The sequence below is a fragment of the Cataglyphis hispanica genome, chromosome 17 (assembly GCF_021464435.1).
Source record: "Cataglyphis hispanica isolate Lineage 1 chromosome 17, ULB_Chis1_1.0, whole genome shotgun sequence".
Lineage (NCBI taxonomy): Eukaryota > Metazoa > Arthropoda > Insecta > Hymenoptera > Formicidae > Cataglyphis > Cataglyphis hispanica.
The window spans coordinates 2,021,879-2,045,789 of record NC_065970.1 but is presented as its reverse complement, the minus strand read 5'-3'; the positions used below and the strand labels follow the sequence as shown (position 1 = coordinate 2,045,789).

Below are 23,911 nucleotides of genomic sequence, written 5' to 3'. Positions count from 1 at the left end.
TAAATACAGAGGTTGATGAACAAGGTTGCAGTTGCCACGGAGAAGCTTATGATGCTCGTACAGGCTTGTTCCTGCAACTGGTGGCAAGCCATTAAAGCAACATGACGTGAAAACGTATTTCACGATACAGACGAAAAGTTGACCGACCGCGTAAAAGTGGTTTTCACGAGTAATGAGTTCGGAAAAGTTGTAAATTTCACCCCGGGTACAAACATTATGAAACGGTCTCCTGAGGAAGTTTAAATTATTAACCGACATGTACAGTGACGTTCAACTAATTTATAGTTTATACGTTTAATAAACTACGACGTTACGCGTCATCTGTTTAATATCACCGAAACTTGTTTATTAGCGTTACTATGCGAAATAAATACGCGAATAATCGGATACCTTATCTTATGCACATGAAATTTATTGATCAATCGTACGTATATCGATAGAATTATTTCGAATATTAATAAAATATCAGATGCCATTTTTTAATACATTCTCACGCACATTTTTTTTTTTTTTTAACTACATCTATTTATATTTCAGTATTTATTATACAATCATTATAAACTCAATATTTCTTAATCTGAAATCTTTGACATTTTATATATTTTTTCCTTATATTTAGTGCTGCATTTTTTGTATCAACAAATTTTTTGCAGTGCTTTATTTTTACAATAGATATTTTAATTATAGTTTAAATTTTTCTTCTCTCTCTCTCTCTCTCTCTCTCTATTTTTATCTCATGTATCATGTCATCAATAATCTTGCATAGACTATAAGAAATATTCACATCGGTTGCGAGGCATCCGCTAGCTAATCCTGAGTTTCGTCGAAAGTGCCAACCGAGGGGATCAGATACTGAGCACCTCGTGTACGGCTCTCTCATCCCCGGGCTATCACGCTGATATATCGGACAAACATGCCCGTAGAAAATCCTCACTAGAGGATCCATCCTCGTGTTGCCCTTTTCGCCTTCTGTCAGGCGCCTATCGTGGCGAGACGGACAGGTGGGTGGACGTTGGTATAACCAGGCGCGAAGGGAGTATCTTGAGGCTTAACGTATCCGCGTAATCCCTTCATCCCTTTTCCCATTGCTACTCTCGGACGTTTCCTAGGTCGACTACCAAGAATAGCTTCGGGGTTGCTGGTCGATTAAGGAGTTGCAAACTCGAACTAATAATACATTCTCGTCATCAGCCATTAACGGAATCAAAGTTTTTATCTTTTAAGTGATTATTTTTTAACATTTTATTAAAAAGTAATAAATTTTTGAACATTTAATACAAACATATATGTATATATATATATATATATATATATATATATATATATATATTATATTATACATATATGTGTATGTACATTAATATTAGGCATTTAAAAATGCTTGATTAATATATATCAATGGAATGATATTTTCTATCTTTGATGACATTGAACAAAGAAAGCTGTAAGTAAAATAGAAGGAAATCATCAAGTTCGACTCTCGTATATATGCAGCACGACCTTGCTCTAATTGAATTCACGGTGTTATCGTGGATGCGATACATATTGCAGACGCATATCAAACTGTCACCGTTGCAGATGTCAGTGGATGTCCATTATTCCATTACGGATGACACTCCGGGTATGGCGTGCGTATATGCACATCCAAAAACAGTCGACACCATGGCGAGGCGGTGCGTTTAATACGCGATATGCTGGATATAGCGCGGTAGAGGATGCGCGATGCATGTAATAGTACGGGCATTGTGGGCCTGATCAATGCACGGATTGATTAATGCCGACCCGTAGCACGTACTCACGCAAGCACAGGTCACATTACGTACGAGCGTACATGTCTGCGCTGCGTGTGCGTACATATACACCGTATATTCACAGATTCCTGCTCGCCCGTCACTATGGCCTCCCACTGTATGCAATTCGGTGAATCGGCGTCGCCACCGTTTACAAACCCATATTGTCGTTCCGCGTTACGAATCTGCGCCGATCGTTGCCGACGGCCGCGATTCCGAAATGACCACGACTTTGGTGCCCGCGTAGTGCGGTCACCATGCCAAACGCAATTACTTTATATGATTGTTTAGTATATTAAGCATGAGTTACATTTCATGTAGTATCAGAAATTTTATAACTAAATATCCCTACATTATTTTTATTTTATATAACTAAATTATTTCTACATTAATTTAACGTGATGACAAGTGACATTTTAATGTAAAAACGATCCATTTCAATATTTCTATTTTTTTTTATGTCATACACACTTGGATGCAAATTTAACGACGTGATATTAAGATTATGTAATATTAGATAGCATTATGACGATTTTATAGTACCAAAGCAAGATGCAGACGATTATTTTCATAATGTAATTCTTTCCATTGTGATACCATCAGTTGATTCCGCATATTCATTTCCTTGTGTAAGCATCGAAGAGAGAATTCTTTTAATTATTTTAGGGGCATTTCTGTCAAGCGAATTCTATTATCGCCGTATTTCATTACACTGTAAATTTGTTTTAATTAAAGAAAGATTACCTCAGTCTCTTGACGCAATTCGCGCTTAAGATGAGATCTTTTGTTTTATTGGGAAAATGTTACAAAGGAGAAACGACGACTCAATTATCTTAATAGACTATGTTACAGAGTTTATCACAAAATATTGTTATTATGCGAAAGATGATAGTCATTGTACTGTTAATATTTTATTTTATCGCTTCAGTTTCATATTTGATACGAATGTATAAAACGTGAAACAGAAACGTCAGTCAACAGTAGCGACATTTTCGAAATGGAAATATATGTTTCGCTAAAAATACGCTCGACTTATTAAGATTAAAAACAGAAATGATAGAACTAAGAATCTCGGAAATTTTCTTGAGATATTTACATACATTTGCAATACTTATTCATTAATAAATGTTTATCGCTCACGTTTTTTTTACAGGTTTATACTATTTATATTATTGAAGTAATAAATGTAAACCATGTATATGGCACATGACACTGCTGGCAACAAAAATAGTTGTTATAAATCGTAACTCGAATCACACTCCGTCGATTCACCGAACGCATTTTGCGGTGGCGACGTATTTCTAAATTTATTAACGACATTACTCTCGTGCGTATGTCAAGCGCATCGACTGTTGAACATTCGTTATGTCTAATTTCCTGAATAACTCATGGGAGAATTGAGAGTGCAATTGACAGGGGTGAGTGTTAAAGGAGCACCATGGGTCCTGCACCATGGGTCCTGCACCATGGGTAAGGCCCTTTATAATGTAGTGGTACTGGAAACCTCGCACAGTATTCGCCACGGGTGGTATCATATCCCGTGTTCGAATTCAACATACATTCAATCGTAATGTACCCTGGAAACAGTTATCGACCGATTCAAATTCCGCCATCATTGCACTCATATAAATGCGCACGCGCGCGGAACCGATATGTACACCTCTATTTAAATGCACAATGTAGATGTTTGGCATGTGTGCACACATCGCTTGATTGAACGTAAGGCAAGTGCATATAAACGCGTCGTCATTAAAGCATCAGCTTGTAATCGAGTTGTCTACGTGGTAATTAAGAGCTGCCTCCGTGTCCTCAATGTTTGCTAAACGCTATTAACTTTGAGAGATTCCATCAGCGAGATATAACGCGTCCCGCGTCTCTTATAATATTCATTAAGGAATGTACAATCTCTGGATATAAAAGCTCGTATAAATTTTCACACGCAAACCACAAACCAAGCTTCTAGCTCTTTTAACGTTGACATTTGAAAATGTGGCAAAAGAAGATATTTTTTATTATTATTTTTCTTCTCTATTAGCTGTTGATTCTCAATAAAAATATATTAATTAAATTTTTAAAAATTTTACAGATTGAAATTAATAAAATTATTTATCAACATATTTTATAATTTATAGAATCTTATAAAGATTTATAAATATATCACTTGAAAATGTCATTTGACATAAATACATTCGGATAATTTGACATTAGTATTAGTATTAATATAGCTGGTATCATAGTGTGACAGTGTGTGTGTGTGTATATATTCATTACGTATACATATTAGTATAATTAGAATATTATATATATTATAAAATATTGAATTAGATTGCCCCTCAGAATTAAATTGTCAGGGGGAATTTTGCGCCGCAAGGAAACAATGCGCTAGAATATACCTTTGGGAAGACCGGATCAAAGACCGTACTTGGGTATCCTGCAGTGTATCGAATTAATATCATTATTTATGCTGCATACGTTACAGCACGATTTTCAAGGCGGTATCAGCCTCATCATTATTTTGACTGCGATTATCATTACGGCGCGATTGTGTGACTATCTTTTTGTTTATCGTCTTTGCAATCTCGTTACTCTTTTGCAGCACCTACACACTGGCCAATCGTGATTGTTCTTTCTGTCGTTTCCCCTCGCTCTCGGATTACACGGAGCTCGTTTCGCGCTGAGATTGAACTCCCCGAGGCGAGCTCATTCGTTTGTCCTTAATAAGGCGTAAGACTGTGCGTCAAGCGGGAAATACACTCTCGGCCACCGAAACTCATTGAGCGCCGCCATGGTGCGATAATGATCCATTGTCCTCGCGGTCAGGTGCGTCGTGGCCTGTAAAGATCGCCGTAAAAGTGGCACATCGGCGACAATCTCGTTCATCTTTGTTTATGAAACAAAAATGTTGCTCATGCTACATAGATGATGGATATTGTTGGCGAAATTCACGGGATTAATTTACGTTATATATTAAATAAAAGAGAAAACAAAAAAGAAAAAATGAGAGAGATTAGTTAGAAATATATATTTCGAAAAGAGCTTTGTACTCTAGTCGATGGTGATTGATAGCAATTCGAGACTGTTTACCACGATTCAATTTCATGTAATCGGATTGAATAAGAGGTTCGTCGCGTTACGTTACATCGCGACGATGTTTCAATATCGACGGGGGAATTACATTTAGAGAAAACGTCTGTCTCCCGCCAGTAATACTTCGCGAATAAGAGTTATTGGAGATCGTTTCAAGAGGGTATTACGGCATCGGTGCGCACCCCCGATACTGTCTCGACGAAGCCTTCGCATAATGCTCGCAATCTTTCTCGCGGTACAGCGTACTTTTACTTTTACCCGCAGTTTGATATCGTAATTTATGCATTGAATTTTAAATTGAGCTATGCTTCCATGATGAAATCCACCAACCGACCATTTCGACAGGTCATTAGACTCAACGGTTAACAAACTTCAGCGAAATCTTTTATTCGCATCCCGTATTGTTACAATTTGCGAGCGAGAGTCCAGTAAGGTGGTCCATTGAACCTTTCACAAAACGATTGACCGTTCCTCGCACGACGTTTTGAAACTTTTAACAACAACCAGACTGTTGAAAGGAAACACCGTTTAATAATAGCGCTTGAAATTGAGGAAGACAGTCGATTCTTTTCTTGGCAAGTTTTCTTGTTGCTTTCTCACGCTGACCAACTTCGCATTTAGACGCAATAAAGCTTGCGAAACTCAGTAAACAATTACGCGAGTACTTGGTTCTTGGCGACAATCTCTCTGGAATATCTCACGGACGGTTGAAATTGTAAAATCATTGCGGAAAATTACTTTTACACCTTTCAGGATCATTACTCTCCGTTGACACTTTCTGTTATATTACTATTTGTTTGCCTTTGGCATCGAGAAATAAGAAAACGGAAAAGAGAAAGAAGAAAGAACACTATTCTGTATTTACTCTTCCGTTCGATAGTAAGCTGTGTTTTATTTTCACTCTTCGCGATCTTATCCGTTCCGTGATGTTCTTTGCTTGCATGACGATAAGGTAAAATACGTCCGGAACAGGAGTCTCGATCGTCCTCGAGTTTCCGGGGGATGCTTAAAGAATCGTGAAGTTTCGAGCTGAATAAAAAATGGAAAGTGATACGCTCTCTCGAGGCGACGCGACGCTAGCTTAAATATGCACCCCACGATTCTTCACGGATCGTCACTACCGCGAGATCTCTTATAATTTTCAAACGAAGGATTAATCGACTGGCAGAAACATTAACTCTTCGAAACCGTCGAGCCGTTCTAGCATTAATAATATATTGCTCATCTCTTTCGTTCCAGGATTTAAATATCATGAAAGCAAGGTCGCTTTAAGCTGGCCTCATTATATATATAGAAAAAATTGAAATAAAATATATATCAAAATTAAATATTATATATGTAATATAATACTATAATATACGAGAGAGAATTATAAATGATTTTAATTAAATATGAACAAATTAATTGAGCACGTATGTACTTTTGATAAAAAATTCAGATATTAATTTATTTTTACTAAGGTTTTTTTTATCCAATATAATTGTATCTTTCAAAAAAAATATTATTTTTTGTGAATATGGAATATGAATATATTAATATACGTACGATTTCGTCAGAATATATTTGAGAAATATAATAATTCAATCATAAATACCTAAACATAAAGAATTGTGAAATTAATTTTAATCAATCTTTTAGTCATATAAATATAATTTTGGTAGTAATGGATAATAATAATTTACCTTATTCAATATGCAAATTATATGCATCCCATCCGAAAATTAGCGTAATCTGATCACTATTAAAGGTAACCAAAATAACGCGCTCAATGTACGATTCGATGTAACTCTGATCCCTAAATACAGGATACCTTAATGAAATAGATAACGCAGATTTATATACACTACAACACGCGCCGCTCCCTCGTGCAAATCAATGAGGCGCGCGCCCCGTATGCAGTGAAACGAATGAAAAGGCTGAAGCGTATCGATTTTGCGTATCTGTATCCATTTAATTCGGAACCCCGCCGAAGAAGGTCAGATACGAACGAATGATCGGGGTGTAAGCATAAGGGGTTGAAATCTGAATTGTAAATGAGTAGCTTCTGTACCCACCCCCCGCCCCCTCCCTCCTCTACCATCGTTCTCCGCGGTCCACTTCACCCAAATCAGTTTCACTTCGAGTTGGAGCCATCATTTACTCGCCGACTCGACTGCTGAACGAATAACAGAAATAATCGATTCAATTTACGTATTTTACTGCGAACGCGGCAGCAGACGTTAATGGTATATTCATAGGGCAATATCCCGTCAATACTAATGACAAATAGAGCCAATGGACTCTCGGTTGGATTATAATGGAGTAATAACTCTTTAACCGCAGAACGCAGCTGTTGGTTTACATTGTAACATGGACACAAACTTTCTGTGTACCTTCGGGGAATTGTTGACGCAGAGCGACCGATAGTATCGCGCGCGATTTTGTTTAGATCACGGCTCGATCAATGTATGTATATACCAGCGCGATGCGTTTCCTATTAACCATCCAATCGACGGGTCTCGATTATCCCTATTATCCATGTACAATTTATTGCAATATTAAAGCCAAGATCCACTGACAACTCCATTTTCCCGAAAAGCTCATGACGTTTGAACAGTTTGAAAATGCGATGGAAACGTTACAATTTCAGCTCTAGCAATTTTGACATGCAACTTATTCGGAACATGGAGATTTATCCGTGGAATTCTCGACTCTGTTACAGCGAGAAAACGAAAACTATTCTGATACGAAAGCACTTTCGATTTCGTGTGCATACGAATAAAATGAGTGATAGAGAGATAGTGGAGAGAAAGAGATGAAGATACAATGATGAGAAAAACATGTATTCTGCTCCATGCAAATTTTCATAACGCACGGATAGAGACATTTCGTCGGTGGGATAGGAGAATCCAGTGCTGTAAAATCCAGTTTTCATAAAACTGTTCCGGATTAAAGCCCCCGGTCACGTGCAAATGGCTATGTAATGACAGTTCTGCTTTGAAGAGAAATAACTTGGTGAACTCCCTGAACGATATCATGACAAGCCTTCAAACTATCTTCCAACTTTTCTTCCAATGCAATGTTTTTTGTAACACGATTTGCAAGCGACTTTTTTTGTACCAAAAAACATACAAGATTGTAATAACTCGTGATATTCTTTTAATTTACATCAAACTTTGCCGTTATAAAATTCGCTACTTATTTTTAATTCTTCTTTATCATTTTTATTTATAAAATCCTGACAAGTATCTGACAGTTATACAATTAGATATTATTATAATTAAAAAATAATGTATACATCTGTTAAAGGTATTTCGTTACTTTGCTCTCGACTGCCGCATGAAATTATAAATATGCCGAAAAAAATAATCGTTTAACCTCGCGGTCCATCTTTTTTTTTACGTGGCAAGGACTTGTCCGCGAGATATATGCATACACTATCTCATTCGGTGATCGTGCTAAACCAAATTGGAAATCCGAAGCAACATAACTGGTCGCCACGCTGCATATATCTACGTCGTCCCGCCGCGTAGCGAAATCCATCAAGCTCGTGAATGGTACCTCGTAAAATGCTCTTTTTTACGTACAGCGAAAGAGTTCGGTATGTGCGCGCCTAGGTACCCGCTCTCTATGTTTTGTACCAAGGAAAAAAAAAATAATAAAAATAAGAGCGATAACGCAGACATGGATCGAAGCGTCGACGACGAATGAATGCGCGCGCATGTGCATCTTTGGATTTTCTATTGTGGAACTTTCGTTGGTGACGCGCATTCGTATACATAAAATATACTTTGTTTTGCACTTTTTCATGTTTATGATTCACTCTCGCGTCAGTGCATATAAGACTTTTATATCCCTATAAAAAATATATCTGAAAATTTACAGCGTGAAAAAAAATTTATTTGGACCTTTATTACAAAATTATATTTGTTCTCGAAAAAAAGTCAGGAAAACAAATAAAAATATATGGCTTTGTATGGCACACATGTAATCTATAATTATTAATCTCGCGTATTTTAATAATCTTATTAATTTACGTTCTACAAAAATAAAGCATAAAGAGTGAATATTAGGATCGCCAAATGATAAAAAGCAGAAGAAAACATATGCTAAGACACAGGATGAGTTTGTATTTTCAGTTTAGAATAGTGCTGATAAAGACTCGACACGTAACCAAGCTCGGGGGACGTTTTTCTTATCTATCGGAAGCCACGCCGCAAACCACGGGGCGGAAAGAGCTTGGTGCGGCTTGGTGACTATGGAAAGAAGAAGAAAAGTAAAGTGCGGCGCTCTAGATATCCAGTAAATTTAAATTTTAAATAGCGACGTTTATACGAAGGTTGCCAATTCAACAAGATACCGGATTAGCCTTTTCTTAAGCTAGTGCTGCTTCGTTTATTCTCCTTCAAGAAATTGTATATACTGATCCCTATATATCAAACAACGAATATTGAGTTGAAAAATCCTATTATCATTGTTAATATATTTACAGATTTTTCGGTTTTAATTAATTATTTTTATTATAAAACTAATTCACAGAAGGGTTACACATATCTTTACATTTTATACAATATTTTTAATATTTAAGACAGATGATTATTATATTATTTTGAAAGCGTTACAAATTTATTCTCAATCTCTCATCCGTCGAAATATATTCATATTTCCTAAAGCAATAAGCTAAATAAAAAAAATCATAAAAAAGAGCATCAATCTGAATTCGCTCTCTCATCTCTCTTGATGGGAATTTGTAAGCAGTGGTGGCACGTCAATAAACGAAGCAAATGCAACTTGACCGGGGATTAAAGCTGAAGTGAACGTGGAACAGAGATAGATATCGCATCAACTCGCGTATTTGTTTACAGCGCACGTATTTGCCACAACAAATTGTCGATGCGTTGCGCATTGTTATCATTGTTGTCGTCGTAGAGTGAAGGAATCGCAAAACAATAGTTCGAGTATTTTTGTAATTTTGTTTATATGCGAGTATCGTATGTGTATTAGCGACACACACAAGAATATCATCGTGATCGACTATCCGTATAGTTATTTAGATTCGCGCACGTACGTAGACTTGTATCTGTGTGCGGATGGAAGAGATGGAGCCGGAACGGAAATCGCACACGCTGCAAACAGAATCTAGGTGCTCTCAAATCAAGCAAATAGCGTGCAACGTGCCCTCCAGGCTTGGTAAAGAGGCAGAGCTTTGCCAGCGGTAGAAAAAGATAGGTAGAGAGAGAAACTGGCTCTGGCTACTGGAACGCTCGTTACTACAACGCGATTGCCTAGCCTGCGTCATTTAGTTAATCATTGAATTTCAGTTCCCCTTTCTCCCGCTCCTTTGTCATCTACCCTCTTGCTTTCGCTGATCGAACGATGCGAACGCATTCGTGCATGCATCAATTGTATTACTACAGATATATACTTAAATCTGTCAGTCGGAATTAAAGCGATGCATCTATCGATTATTTATGCTTAAGATAAAAGAATATTAATTACATTATGACAAATGAAAGAAAATATTTTCATAATATTTTATAACATCTCCATTTAATAAGGCAATGCTTAAATATGGTCAGAAATATAAAGAACACGTAGCGGCAGAGTACAATTTTAAAGAAATGAGCACGAAATAAATGACCGTTCGTCGCGAATTAGCATACACGAAACAAGAATTACCAAGCTTCCACTCGACCTATCTTTCGCAGGCAGACGATTGGTCTACTAGCAAACTCGTTTGAACCCTCTATTACTGCGAGAGTATGCGATCGATATTCGATAGTCATCGATATGTAGGTTACTATGGCCATAGAGTCATCGATTTTGTGTCGCGCGTTTATCCTTGTTCACGTTCCAACGCAATATGAAACCATTGATTCTTATGTCCATATCGCAATTAACCGTCCCACTGATTCCCATTGTCTCGCAAATAGCAGCATATATGTATGATTAGCTGGCAACCTGATCATACTCTCAACATTGTACATTTGTGCCATCTTATTCAATGAACTAACTTTAATAAATAATATAAGAAAAATTAAAAATTAATTAATAAGCGTACTAAATACAATAGAGTTTTTGTCACATAAATTAAGATATTTACAAAATATTTATTTCATTACAATATTACAATTTTCGATAAAGAGAATACTGTTTTGTTTCTCATGTATGATTCTTGTGAAATATTCTTTAGATGATAGAAATATATTCTTTTTTTACAAGTACATATATATATTAATGTCTTATCTTTTTCCGCGCTTTATCTTTTCACATTTTCCCTTGACGCGTTTACATAGCAAACACCAGAAGGCGGGATAGTGGCACGAATATACTTTAAGCCCTGCGTGATACCTTTGCTTGAATCATCAAGAAAACCGTGACCGAGTATTGAGCTGAGTCTTTCGTTCGGTTCGGTACGCGGGATCCCGAGGTCTCTCGCTTGATAACAGAGCGCGTCCCAATTTCAAAGGGATCAAGAGATTTGAGTCCCTTCAGTTCTTAGATCCTCGAGAATCCTCGAAGAAGTATACGTGCAGGGCATTCGCCCGCCACTTCCGCGAGGCACGATGCATATGACACGTTTGTGTCGGGTCATACTCAACTGGATTCCTGTTTGCACTTTGCTATATTCTAGTATAGATCTAACGATAGCGTAACAGAGAGAGAGAGAGAGAGAGAGAGAGAAGCAGAGTATTTATAATGAACGTGATTTTAAATCAATTTCTATTTGACCCATGAAATTTTATTCGAAGCTTTTATCTGATATATTTTTCTCTTTTTATTTTCTCATTGTCTCAATCAAATATATTTAATAATTATATCTGAAACAATTTTTAATCGTTTGTAAATTATTTGTGATATATATAATATTCTGTCATTTATTTATGTGGCGAATTAAATCGATAAAATTACTTAAATTTTATCATTAATATATAAATGATTTTAGGACTAAAATTTCTATTTATACCAGAATACTACTCGCGAAACTTATTTCTTTTATGTGCTTTCAATAACCGAGCGCTTCTACGCGTAATTTCTCCCGAATGAATTCACTTTTATATCTCGCGATGATTCCATATTTTCGAAGAACAATGAACGCTGCTCACCGACGCTGAATCGCTTTATCGCAACGGAACTAGGACTAAAGCCTTTTTTATGATTGCTTCCGCGTGTGCGATAAAAAAGGCGCTTCAATATTTGAAATAGGTTTATTTGCCCTTCCGTGCGAGGGCTATTGTATCCTGGGCCAAAACTCGTTTGTTGTCCCTTAGTTACCGGCATGCCTTTTGCCCACCTCTGTAGGCGCCATTATTAATATTTTTAATTAAAGTCTTACAAAGAGGAAATACGCACACCATCGATACGTTTGCGAAAAAGAAAAGAAGAAAGAGAACGATTTACTCGCATCGCTATTCTGTACCTCGCAAAACGTTTTATGTTCGTTCAACAAGCTGTATTGCATGCTTTCGATTCTTTTCATGGTATAATAATATATTATTTAAATAAAATTTTTATACATTTTGGAAATTTTGTTATTATTTAATTGCGAAATTATACAAATTGATAACGAGATAGTTCTTGTTTATTACATAATATAATATTATATTCGAACTGCATGCATTTAATGAAAAGATTGAATTTAGTTTTGCAGAAGATTTTTGAATAGTATTGCAGCATGATTGCGGAACATCTATCTTAAACAATAATCGTGTTTCGATTCGGTACTTTCGATTTCGCAGAGAAGTAAGGGAGAGGAGACAGCAATAGCTCGTGCGTTCTATCCGTTCTATCCGCTCTGTCGAAGCTCCTCGAGCGTAGGAACACCATTACCCGATGTTAATGGAATGTAGTTCCGTATTAGCGACCCCGATTTCGGATCTTCCATATAGGATCCGAAACAGCTATTCTGACGCAGGAACAGTTGGACGCAAGAGAGAGAGAGAGAGTAGAGAGGGGCGAGAAGAGAGATCTGCGAATGATACTGTAACGCGGCTAGGATTATAACGTGGCCTGTAGGTTATAATGAGGTGCGTGATAGTCTCATGGCTGGCCACGAGAGATAGCGGCTTGCTGCCCACTTAATTGGCCCCGACCACCCTTCGCGCATTCCCGTCTATCTCGCTCCCCGTTCTCTCTCATTCTCATCCCGCGTCTAAATTTGAGAGCTTTGCGAGCGCCCGAATTCAAACCCCTTTCTCCGGCTCGCTCGTTTCTTTTGACGCATTTCATAAATTCGCATGTATATATATGCATGTGATATAAAAATTATTACATTCGTGCGCAGATGTCGTATGCAAATAACGTCGCTTTCTAATTATAGCGAAGTATTGACAAAATTAATGGAACTGTATTAACAGAAAATTCTAATGCGTAATAAATATTACACACTTTGAACATTTCGGGAAGAAAAAGATATTATATGTAGACGGAATGTTTCGTTATAAAATTAAATTAAATAAATTAAATCTCATGTAAAAGAAAATTTTGATGAATGAATATTTAAACAAAGAAGTTAATAATAGAAATGAGAGTGACTGATAGAAAGTGATAAAAGTCGTGGCTTGTGTTTATAACGAAATAGAAATACACGATCTTTTAAGCGTTTTCTCGCAATAGCCATCTCACGAATAAGAAATAAACGTGAACAAAGCAAGAATTGAAATTGAGAAATAAAATTAAAAGCGTCGTTGGACAAAGAGAGATTCAATTCTCGTCTTATGTTTGACATAAAAACTATTCTCTTTATTCATCTCTCTCTGTTTCTTCCCCTTTTTTTAACTTCTGCTTCTCATATCTTTTAAAGTTAATAATTTTTTCTTTTCTCGAAACTTTTATATTTTGGATTTTATATAAATATATATTTATTTAATCTGTTTTATTGTATGCATGATTATAATATTGTCGTTTAAAGATGAGAAACACGATATATAATTCTAGATGAGTATTTGATATTATTTTGTATTATTGATTGATTTATAAGACTTTTAATTATCTTAACTCAATAATTTGATTTTTTTACTTGTCATCATTTTGTTTACTAAATTCTTGTCATTTTGCTCATTGAATTCTTTCCATTTTATTTAACGTATATCCGTAACACCGCTGATTAATGATAGACGTTCAGTATACGGTAGCCAGACGATGAACGGAGAACACCAATCACGTTGTTTCCGCCTGAATCGCGAAATTATTCGAGCGTCGGCGAGAGATTCCCCGGGAGCGATCGCGCCTCGCGAAACTTTCATCCACGAAAGGCAGCCGTATCTCTCGGTCTGCGGAGCATCGAGGCAAGACGGAGGGAGGCTTGATGAAAACGAAGGTGGAAACTGCAGAACGGCGAGGAACTTACGGTAGTACGAGCGTTTCCGCTTCGTCGCCTCGCGGAATCAGCGGCTGGGTTGAATGTTTATTCGCCGGTAGCTTTCCCGATGGCAGAATTTCCCCTCGATTGCGAGAGAGACGGCGAAAAATTCGAGTCGAAGGCTTATCATTGTCGTTTCCTTCCCTGCCCGCCGCGCATCGTTGAAAAAGAGTAAATCCACTTTGGAATTAAATCTATTCCTCATCACGGTACGCGATTCATCCATTCCACGCCCCCATCTTGTGTTCCTATCCTTTTTTATTCGCAGGTGGAACATCAAGAGAGAATCTTTCCCTTTGCTCGAGCAAGCTTTAGCAGTTATCGGCAGTTTCCCTAAACGGTAAAGCCGCCGACTTATGCCACGCCCGAAAGGAATTATTTGCCACGATCGTCTGCGAATTGTACGCGAATATTCGCTATAATGAATGCGAGACGGATTAAATACTTTCACGTTTCTGTATTGTTAATTAGCTTACCACATTACGAAGCATTATTCTACAAATTTTTCGAAGAAAATACGATATTGATATGATAAAATAAAGATATTGTATAGATATAGATTGATGAATTTATGGAATACATCAAATTGAGCTCTTTAATTAATATATTCTCGAGTTATTATACAATGAAATTTAGATCTGTACTATATTCACATGCTATAAATATTAAAAATCTATATTTATATAAGCGTATGTTTTTTTAACTTTTAAAAATTAAACTTTTATAAAATATAAATTTTAAAACAATTTTTATATTGAAATATATAGGAAACACGTTTATCAATGAGTCAGTTCGCATTCCCTCGATGTGAGAGATGATGATATTCTCGTCTAGCCACTACAGAATTACAACTCCAATAGATTCTTTGAAACCTTGTTACGAGCCACTAGAATGTGTCGGCATATAATTCTACCGAGCATTTCGGCCGTCCTCGTTGCTAACGCGCCACATTATTACACATCGTTCGCTCATGCAGACGTAAAAGTTCTCGTCGATCGTAAAATCCGCATCAGCTTCCTCCAAGTATACCGGTGGTAGGGGATGCCTTAATGGAATTTATAAAAAGTGCGCCATGGCGAGCGAATAGTGGAACGCCCCGCAAATCGTTTGCTCGTAAAATTTACTGCCAGGACATAAAGTACACCGTAGGAGCAATTATTTGTCAAATAATTTATTTGTCGGGCAAAAACGGTAACCGTGCGAGGCGATGTAACGGCGATTTGGTGGTAAACGAGCGGAGCGTAAGGAAAAGAAGCTGTTCCAGTTGGAGAGGAAACGTAACCGAGCGAGAAGGGAAGGATGAAATTTTGGCCGCGTTTCAAAGCGCACTATCACGTCTATTCGCGGAGGTAGCTTTTTTCTCGAAAAGGCTGCCCTCGGTATGCCTGGCAGAGGTGCAACCGGCACATAATGCACCTCCTGCGGTTTCGGGATCAAATATCCAGATGATTCAGTTTATCCTGGATGAGTTTCCTTAAAGTGCACTTTGCTGAACGTCATCGCCATCTCTTTCGCTCGCGGATCGATAAGATATATCAGCTTTTAAGAACCACTTTCACACATCCAGACAACGTTACAATAGCATAGTTATTTTATTTCGAATTTTTAAATATATATATATATATATATATAATCCATATTGTAGATATTATTTCCTCAATAAATGAAATAATTAAAATTTTAATTAATGAGGAAAAAATAATTCTATTGTACGTTGAATGCGATAAATTACATCGCGTGCACTATCGGATAATTTATCGCCCAAAAACGAGGAGACATTCGAGATTTGGCTCGAGAATCCCTATTACATACTTTGAATTCAAACGTCTCGAAATGCATTCATGGCGGCCGTATGCAAAACACCCAACGTTCGAGTTCGGCCAGCGAGGCGACGGAGACGGGAAGTTTAAAGTAGGTATAGGGAAACGTGGGACGACGATAGAAGTACAAGAGACACGGAGGTGGGGGAGGTAGAGGGAGCGATAGGAGATAGGGGGTTGCATTTAGCGCTTAATTCGGGCCACGGTGGTTGGTTTCCCGATGTGATTCAGTGGAGCTGCGCCGCCCCTACCCGACGCCCCTAATGAAGACACATGCTTCCAACGGTGCAAGCCAAATGATACCTAGGCCATGCATACGTTCCGCATGTCGTCGCGTTCGGTTCCGTTCCATTGTGCACGTTAATGGCATGCCGGGTATTACGCTAACGTGGCTCGGCAAAAATTTCAAAAAAATTGCACCATGTCGCACCTTACGTTTGCCGACGTGATAAGAAGAAATGGCTCTTCTATAATCTTTTTCTTTTTTTTATTTTTGAAGAGACGATACAACAACGACGCGTACGCGTTTAAAACGGTCGTGGAGAAGCTGCGCAAGTTATTATCCCAAGAGATTACTCCCGGAAATTAAGATTCCGTTATCTCAAGCATCCTATTAGTTGTTAAAGTTGCTCGCGATAAGCGTGGAATCGCACAAGTTATGAAGGTTACGCCGTCTTTTTCACCCTTTGTTCTTACGACTTAATTTCCTCGCCAGATCTTCAAATAAGACCATCGAAGGGCACGAACGATAAACGGTCAGATACACGATCGGGAAGAGGTTTAATTTACAACTCGGAGATTCGGGATTCTACGGGGAATTACCGCTGGGGAATTTCACACTCTCAGGATCGACAAACCAGAGAGAGGGACATTAGATAAACGTTTTGGGGCCAATCGCGTCCAGATTTCACAAGTCTCGGTCTCTTCGGGCAAGGTCTACATCCCTTAGGATGGACTTTGTGTAAAATGTTGGCGAGCAATGAAGGATGACTAATGCTGCAATAACCGAGCAAAATTTCAGCCAAACTTATGCTGCATTATTTTGGATATAAAGATTAGAAACATAAAAATATACTATTTTAATTTTATATAATTTATATTCATCATATGTATAATTAAAGATAATATAATATCTCTTTTATGCACAATCTCATAGATGTCAACAGATTAGCAATTCTCGTATATTTCAGAGATATTTCTCTCATTTCTCTAGAATTTTTAGTTAGAATTAAAAAAGTCAGTGCACGAGTATTAGAAAAGCATTTCTTTCTCTCAGCACAAAATAAAAGCGAAAGCACTCGACGCTAATCCTTTCATATGCACTTTTCTATAAAAGTCTCGTCAACGTTTATGCGTTTCCATTTATCCATACAGTCGCCGTTGGGTCTTCCAGAGTGCGAGATCGCCTCCGAGGAGAAGACGACAAAGAGCGTGATAGTACAGGGTATCAGGAACAGAGATGACGGTACGCGGGGATATCGGTGGATGTAAAGTTGCGGCGGTAGCCGCGCAAAGAGTTAATCCAATGCAAAGACCAGTTTCAATTTGATGCAAGTGGTGCTCCAGGGACGCGCTCGTGTAACGGCTCTGCGGTTACGTCGCCGTTCTCTTCGGCGCCCTCCCAGCCCAACAGCGTCAGCTCGGACGATATATCGGGGACGGTCCATTCGAGCGACGACACCCGCGAGACTTTGTGTTTCTCAGGAAATCGCAATATTCCGGCCGACCGTCGTCCACGGTGACACCTCTACAACGGCGCGGCTTTCGATAATATCTCACGATAAGAAAGCGCGATAAAGCGCGTCGCGAAGAGCGCTCTGCGTTACCTCGTGCATACGTGACCCGATATTTCTCTATCGTTCATTTTATAGGAATTTATAGGCATCGCACGGCCTCGCCCGAAATGAATGACGCTCCGGGACGATCGATCGTAATCGCGCAGCTTATAGACTTTTTATCGATAATTTGATTGGGATGAAATAGGCTCCATGCAAAATAAGATAAAGAGTATATTTTACGCGTTGTATTTGAGAAAATCGCTTGAACGGTGTAACAAATGACAATTTAGTTTTAAGAGAATAGAAATTATTAGCATACAAGATACAACTTATTCGTTATTTTTTTATTATTATTATCTTTCTTCGAGCCTATGACATATGATAATCTTAAAGACACAATTAAAAAATAATCTTAAATAACTCGCGTATTCAACATTGACTTCTTTTTATAAATATACAAATGCATTGAAATCGTAAATGTAGGCAAGAGACAAGCATTTCTTTTTCTCAACACACACTCATAGAATGACGCAGGTAGAAGCTCGAGCATGAACACACGCATGAAAGATGAATCGAGAGCTTGTCGAATGCCGGTGGAATGCAGGAAGAGAGGCATCGACCGTAATCTACGTCGAGCTTCCCCACTGCGTTATTTCATTTCACTCTCTCGCCTTTCGCGGAGTGGAAACCCTCGATTTCTCATCCATCAAACCCCGTCTCCATGCATCTGCTTCTAACTTCATACATCACAATTACGCCGCACGCTGTCCCCTTTCGCCCGGTTATTTGCATCGAGATCTCGCACTTTTCCATTCTTTGAAATCGACATGCACAGATTACATTCTCACCAAGAACATTCATCCATCGATTGATAGCGCTCTTAATACATGCCACTTATGATTCCGCGTTTTCGAGAAGAAAAACAAAATTAATGGGTTCAATCTACTAGAGCGTACAAAGCGTTATTTCGCACAACGATGCATTTATAAAATAAAATAGGCAGATAAATGGATTAATAATTAATTAATAATTTTTTGTGATATATATTGCTGCACATCAGGAGCAAGAAATATCACGCGGACTTTACGATTTACGAAAATATAACGCCGTGATATTCGGGAGCGTTCATCATGTGAGTCACGTGCGTAACGCTTTCGTATCCTCTTGCATCCAAACATATTTCTCTCTCTCTCTCTCTCTCTTTCTCTCTTTCTCTTTTGAAATCCGTAGACCACTGGCATACTCGGATTGCCAAGATTTTTACGCTGAAATACGATTCTCCTGGGCAAGGGGGAGGGAGGCGTGGACTTCTATAGAACATCTTATACCGAACTTTAAACTTATTTTTATTTATCCTCTGCGGCAATAAAATGGTTGCAAAGAGATTTTCTCGTCGGTAACCGACAAAAAAAGGGAGGAAGAGAAAGAAAACGACGGAGGAACGAATGACGCTGGGCGCGAAAAAGAAAGGGGCAGGCGAGTAGTAAGGCAAAAGATCCCCGAGAGCACGTTTGTTTTCCGAAGGACCGTTCTCTTCGCGAGCACTCCTCTCTTTCTCTTTCTTTCTCTCCCCCTAAGTAAAACTCACTTAATTCGTTCCAATGTCCGCGTTCTCATCCGCGCCTCTTCCGTGTGAACCGAAGTTAAAACTTAATCAAATCTCGCCGCTACCTAACCGGATTATCCGAGGAGGACTCGTTAGATCTCTCCTCGTCGCGACGCGCATTCTGAAAGTATGCATGCACTTTTCTAGCCGTAAAGTTCGCACGACCGCGCCGCACCGCGCCGTAACGATGCGATCCATCTTACGCGCGAAGAAATATCTTCGTTGTGATACATCAAGCACTCGAATTCCGTCCAACGGATGAAAAGTCCGCGAGTCGCGCTCGTTATCTTTGAAAAGTTCTTCTTCGCCACTTCGGCGTTAATGTTTCTTTTCTTTACATTCTTCGAAGAAGTTTCTCTTCTTAGTGGAGACAATGGCGTCTTGTTCCGCACAAATCTTACAAAATTGAATACTATCATTAGCAGAAATTTTATTTTCGTTAAAATATGAGCCATTATATATATATATATATATATATATATATATATATATAAAATTTTTTATTCTGGTGAAAATCATGATATTTCGCGCGTGAAATAAAATGGATGTGTGCTTAATAAGAGTGTTTTATATACAGCAGAACGATGCTAAAAAGAAAATTCTTAGACGTTGAGAGAATCGTGAATAGGATAGAATCACAGAGAAAAGGGACGAGGATGAATAAATTTAGGCACGTTATGCAGTAGTTAGGCTATCGGGGGACTTCTTCCGTAAAGGGAAAGAAAAGAAATATGTGCATGTATGTATGAGTATTATATGCCAGCCAATTGTGAAAGGGTGCGGATTATCGCGATTAAAAGTTGATGTATCGCACGTCGCGTGCTAGATGGATATATCGCGGGCTATTAGGTATTATCCAACGATCAGGTGAATGTAATTCCGAGTTAATTATTAATAACTTGCGAAATTACGCCCATGCCGTGTAGTCAAAAGGGGAGACGCGAGAAAATGAAGCAGGAGTTGAAAATTTAAGGAACGACATAAATATGAGAAAAGAACCGATTCGTAACATCGATTTCTTATTTAAAAACAATATGACCTAAATTAAATTAAATAATATAATACGCAGAATTTATCGCAAAATTTAATTAACATTTTTCCGCGCATTTATAATTTTTATAGCCTAATTATTTAGTAAGAATATTAAATTATGAGACTATGCAAGCACACACGAACAATACACATTGATCCTATTTCGATTTACTAAACCAAGACACTAAGCCAATAATCGTAGACATAGACGATAGCTAACGTTCCATGATGCTACAATTGATCTCAATCTACAAATCCGTCGAATCTTGCCGCCACGCATAAATTGAGCGAGCATTTACATGGCATGAAAATTCGAGAGACATTTTCCGGAAAGAAGTGGCGACTGCAGCGTCAGCGTTTTACTGTTTCACGTAATCGAAAATTTCTAGGCAAATGAAACTCTGTTCCCGTTCTTTCCCGCCTTCATTTTTACACTTCGACGTGATTTACTCTGTTGAGTCGAAATCTAGCGGCGAAGTCCCTCGACAACGGCCCCAAGGACCAGGTATCCCAACATCTCACGGGATCCGCCTTTTCTTGTACTCTCGCACTTCTCGCTCGGAATGGTTATCTCTTATATCCTACTTTTACGCTCACGCTCTCAATTTCCGCCTGTCTCCATCTCTTCCTCTCAATTGTTCCGTGCTTTCCTTCGTTCTGTCTTTATAAGACCGTCGCTGTTTTTTAGATTCACGCGAGCTCGCTGATGTCCGTCTTTCGCTTATTCCCTATCGCTCGTTTTCTCTCCTACCCATTTGAACAGTTGCGAGTCTTTCTCTTTTTATTTCGTCTCTCTCTCTCTCTCTCTCTCTCTTTCTTTCATCTACGCATTCATGCCTATCCGGTTAGTCTTACTCGGTCAATTCCATCGAGACCTATCTCCTTGTACGTGCTGCTGACTGGTTTCCATGACTGGCGGCGGCTTGTCTTTCTAAAGGAGCGCAAAACCAACGGGGACCGAGTGCGGTACTAACCGACCCAGCTAATTGGAATTGCATTAATTCCTTTCTTCGCCGGCTACTTGCTCGCTTGTTCAATAAGATCGCTCTTCAGTATGCGCGATCGACGACCATCGTGAAATCCATGTTCCAGCCACGTTCTAGGAATCCCGACACGTTTTTTGCGATTCCACGTGAATTTTAAAAATTCGAACAATTTCGCAATTGTTCGTGTTTTTCCAATTGACAATGTGAAATATGACATTGTCTCATATACATACCAAATTGGACAATATCTAAAAAAATTTCAGAAAAAGTATTTCTCTTATTTTTTTTACGATAAAAACACAGTTATTGTAAAATTTTATTTGATAACTTGTAGTAATTTTTTTAATCCAAAGTTTTTTTTATTTGCAAATCCCACTTAATGAAGAAACTGTACATTTAAAAATGATAGAAAAGAAAAAAGATTTGAAAGAGAGATAACAATATTAAGATATAACATACATTTCTAATTTATAAAAATTTTGGAATATGAAATCAAAATTTATTTGTTCCACGATATTTATTACATAATATTATATTAATAATGAACACATGTAAAATTTAAGTATACTTCGGGCACAAAATTTGATTGCCATTTGATTTTATTCGATAAAGGGACACAAGTATATTATTCATAGAATGCGACAAGAAAAGCGCGACTTATCACAATGAGACTTATGACAATGAGACACGCGACAAGACAACTTTTCATTAATTATGGTAACTTCGTTATCATTCTCTATTTCGAGGATAATATATAATTACATTTATCTATATATATTTAAAAAATTTTATAATTTAACATCTTTGCGTTTATATTGCATTAAATTTATTGCAATCTTTATGTAAACTGTGTTATTTAAATATATATATTTATCAGCGTTGTTCAAAAATTGCTGGAGTTGAAATAATTCTGTGTATTGCGTAACGAAATTTCCAATTCGCTTCTTACCAATTCACAAAATCGATGATATTAATAATTCATACATATATTCATACTCATATTGAGAGTTGTGTATTGTATTGCATTTTAATCATAGGTTTCTCTCTCTCTCTCCTCTCGATAGAGAATATTAATACTTGCAATATCATTAGTGTCAATGAAGTATAATCTATATTATGTTTGAATTAAAATGTTGCATTCTGAATGCACGTATAAAAATTTGAGATCAGATTGCATTGCAATGCGTGAATATATATTCAACCTTTAGTGTCCAACTTACCTACTCTTTCTACGGATTTTAAAGAATATTTTTCGCATCTCGATTTTCCTATTTTCTTTCCTGGTTTTCCTAGATGGAAAAACATCACCAACGAATCTTCCGGGACTAAAGGCGTGAGAGTTCTGCAGAAACTTTTTGAATCAACGACTTCTTTCCTCTTTTCACGAAACTTTATTCTTCGTAGAGATGTATGGACTAATCTCAAACAATCCACTCTGCAATCGAATATATTTGTTGTTAGTACATTAATTTAGCGCTTCACATTTGATTACACATTGCATTTAAAGTACTTGTATGGCTATTTATTGCGTTATCTGGTTTGTACACAAATATCAGTTAATCTGTAATATCTGAATTTGTGATTATTTCTGCAAATACGGCATTTCTCTGATATGATATTTTATATATTCCTTATAACGTTTTAAAAATTTTCTTTGAACACATATATTTTTTTTACTATTACTTAATATCAATAATAATGAAACAAACAAAATAATCTTTGTAATTATTTGTCTAGCCACTAATGTATTTTATATTTTGTATATGCAGGTTAATTTTAATTATGGATTAATTAATAAAATAATTACAAGATCGGTAATCTCTAAACGAATACATTGTTAATTTAATTACTTCTATCACATATTAGCGTAATAGAATTCCATTATAACACATAATCTGCAATGAAATAAAATTAAATAATTTCTATATATTATCATAATCTTTTTTGCAACTATATCAACTTTTATATAATATCCACTATATTTTATGCATATATACAAAGTAAAGTAAAATAAATATTCTTGTTTAAACAAGTACATCGATAAGCGTTTACTGGATAGAAAAACGAGACAGATGGCATTGTACTGTCGATTATGGTATCGTCAAACTTTTTTTCGCGTACGACCAGACAGATAGTAACGTACCGGGACATTTTTCTTCTAATGCTGGCATAACTTTTATGCCATGCGTACCATAGAGATACGCATCCGGGTGGGTGTGTACATAATGCGTACTAGCCAGTCGGGTGGTTGAGTGACAGTCGAGCTAATGGACCATCTCTCTTCTCTCCTCTCATCACCGACGGCCGGACGCCATTGTTGACTTCGCATCATCCACTATGACGGCTCCTACGTCGCATGGTATCGTTGCTTTTCCTGCAAGAACCGTCGTCATGTCTGGAAGTCCCTTTTATTAACCCGTCCGCCACGAGCAAACATAGGTCAATATTTTGAAGATGGACATTTTTTGAAAG

At 37.5% G+C, this 23,911-nt stretch overlaps 1 protein-coding gene and 1 long non-coding RNA gene across 2 annotated transcripts in view; one reads left to right on the top strand and one right to left on the bottom strand.

Annotated features, from left to right (window-relative positions):
- The window catches only part of LOC126855937 (uncharacterized), a 202,518-nt gene that overhangs the window by 77,171 nt on the left and 101,436 nt on the right, over positions 1–23,911 (top strand). The window lies entirely within an intron of this gene.
- Positions 21,539–23,666, bottom strand: LOC126855936 (uncharacterized). The gene is made up of 3 exons (XM_050604022.1): positions 23,583–23,666; positions 22,660–22,874; positions 21,539–21,687 (listed from the first exon to the last, which is right to left on the bottom strand). The coding sequence occupies exons 1-3, from the start codon at positions 23,588–23,590 to the stop codon at positions 21,593–21,595; spliced, it is 318 nt and encodes a 105-aa protein (XP_050459979.1). The 5' UTR covers positions 23,591–23,666; the 3' UTR covers positions 21,539–21,592.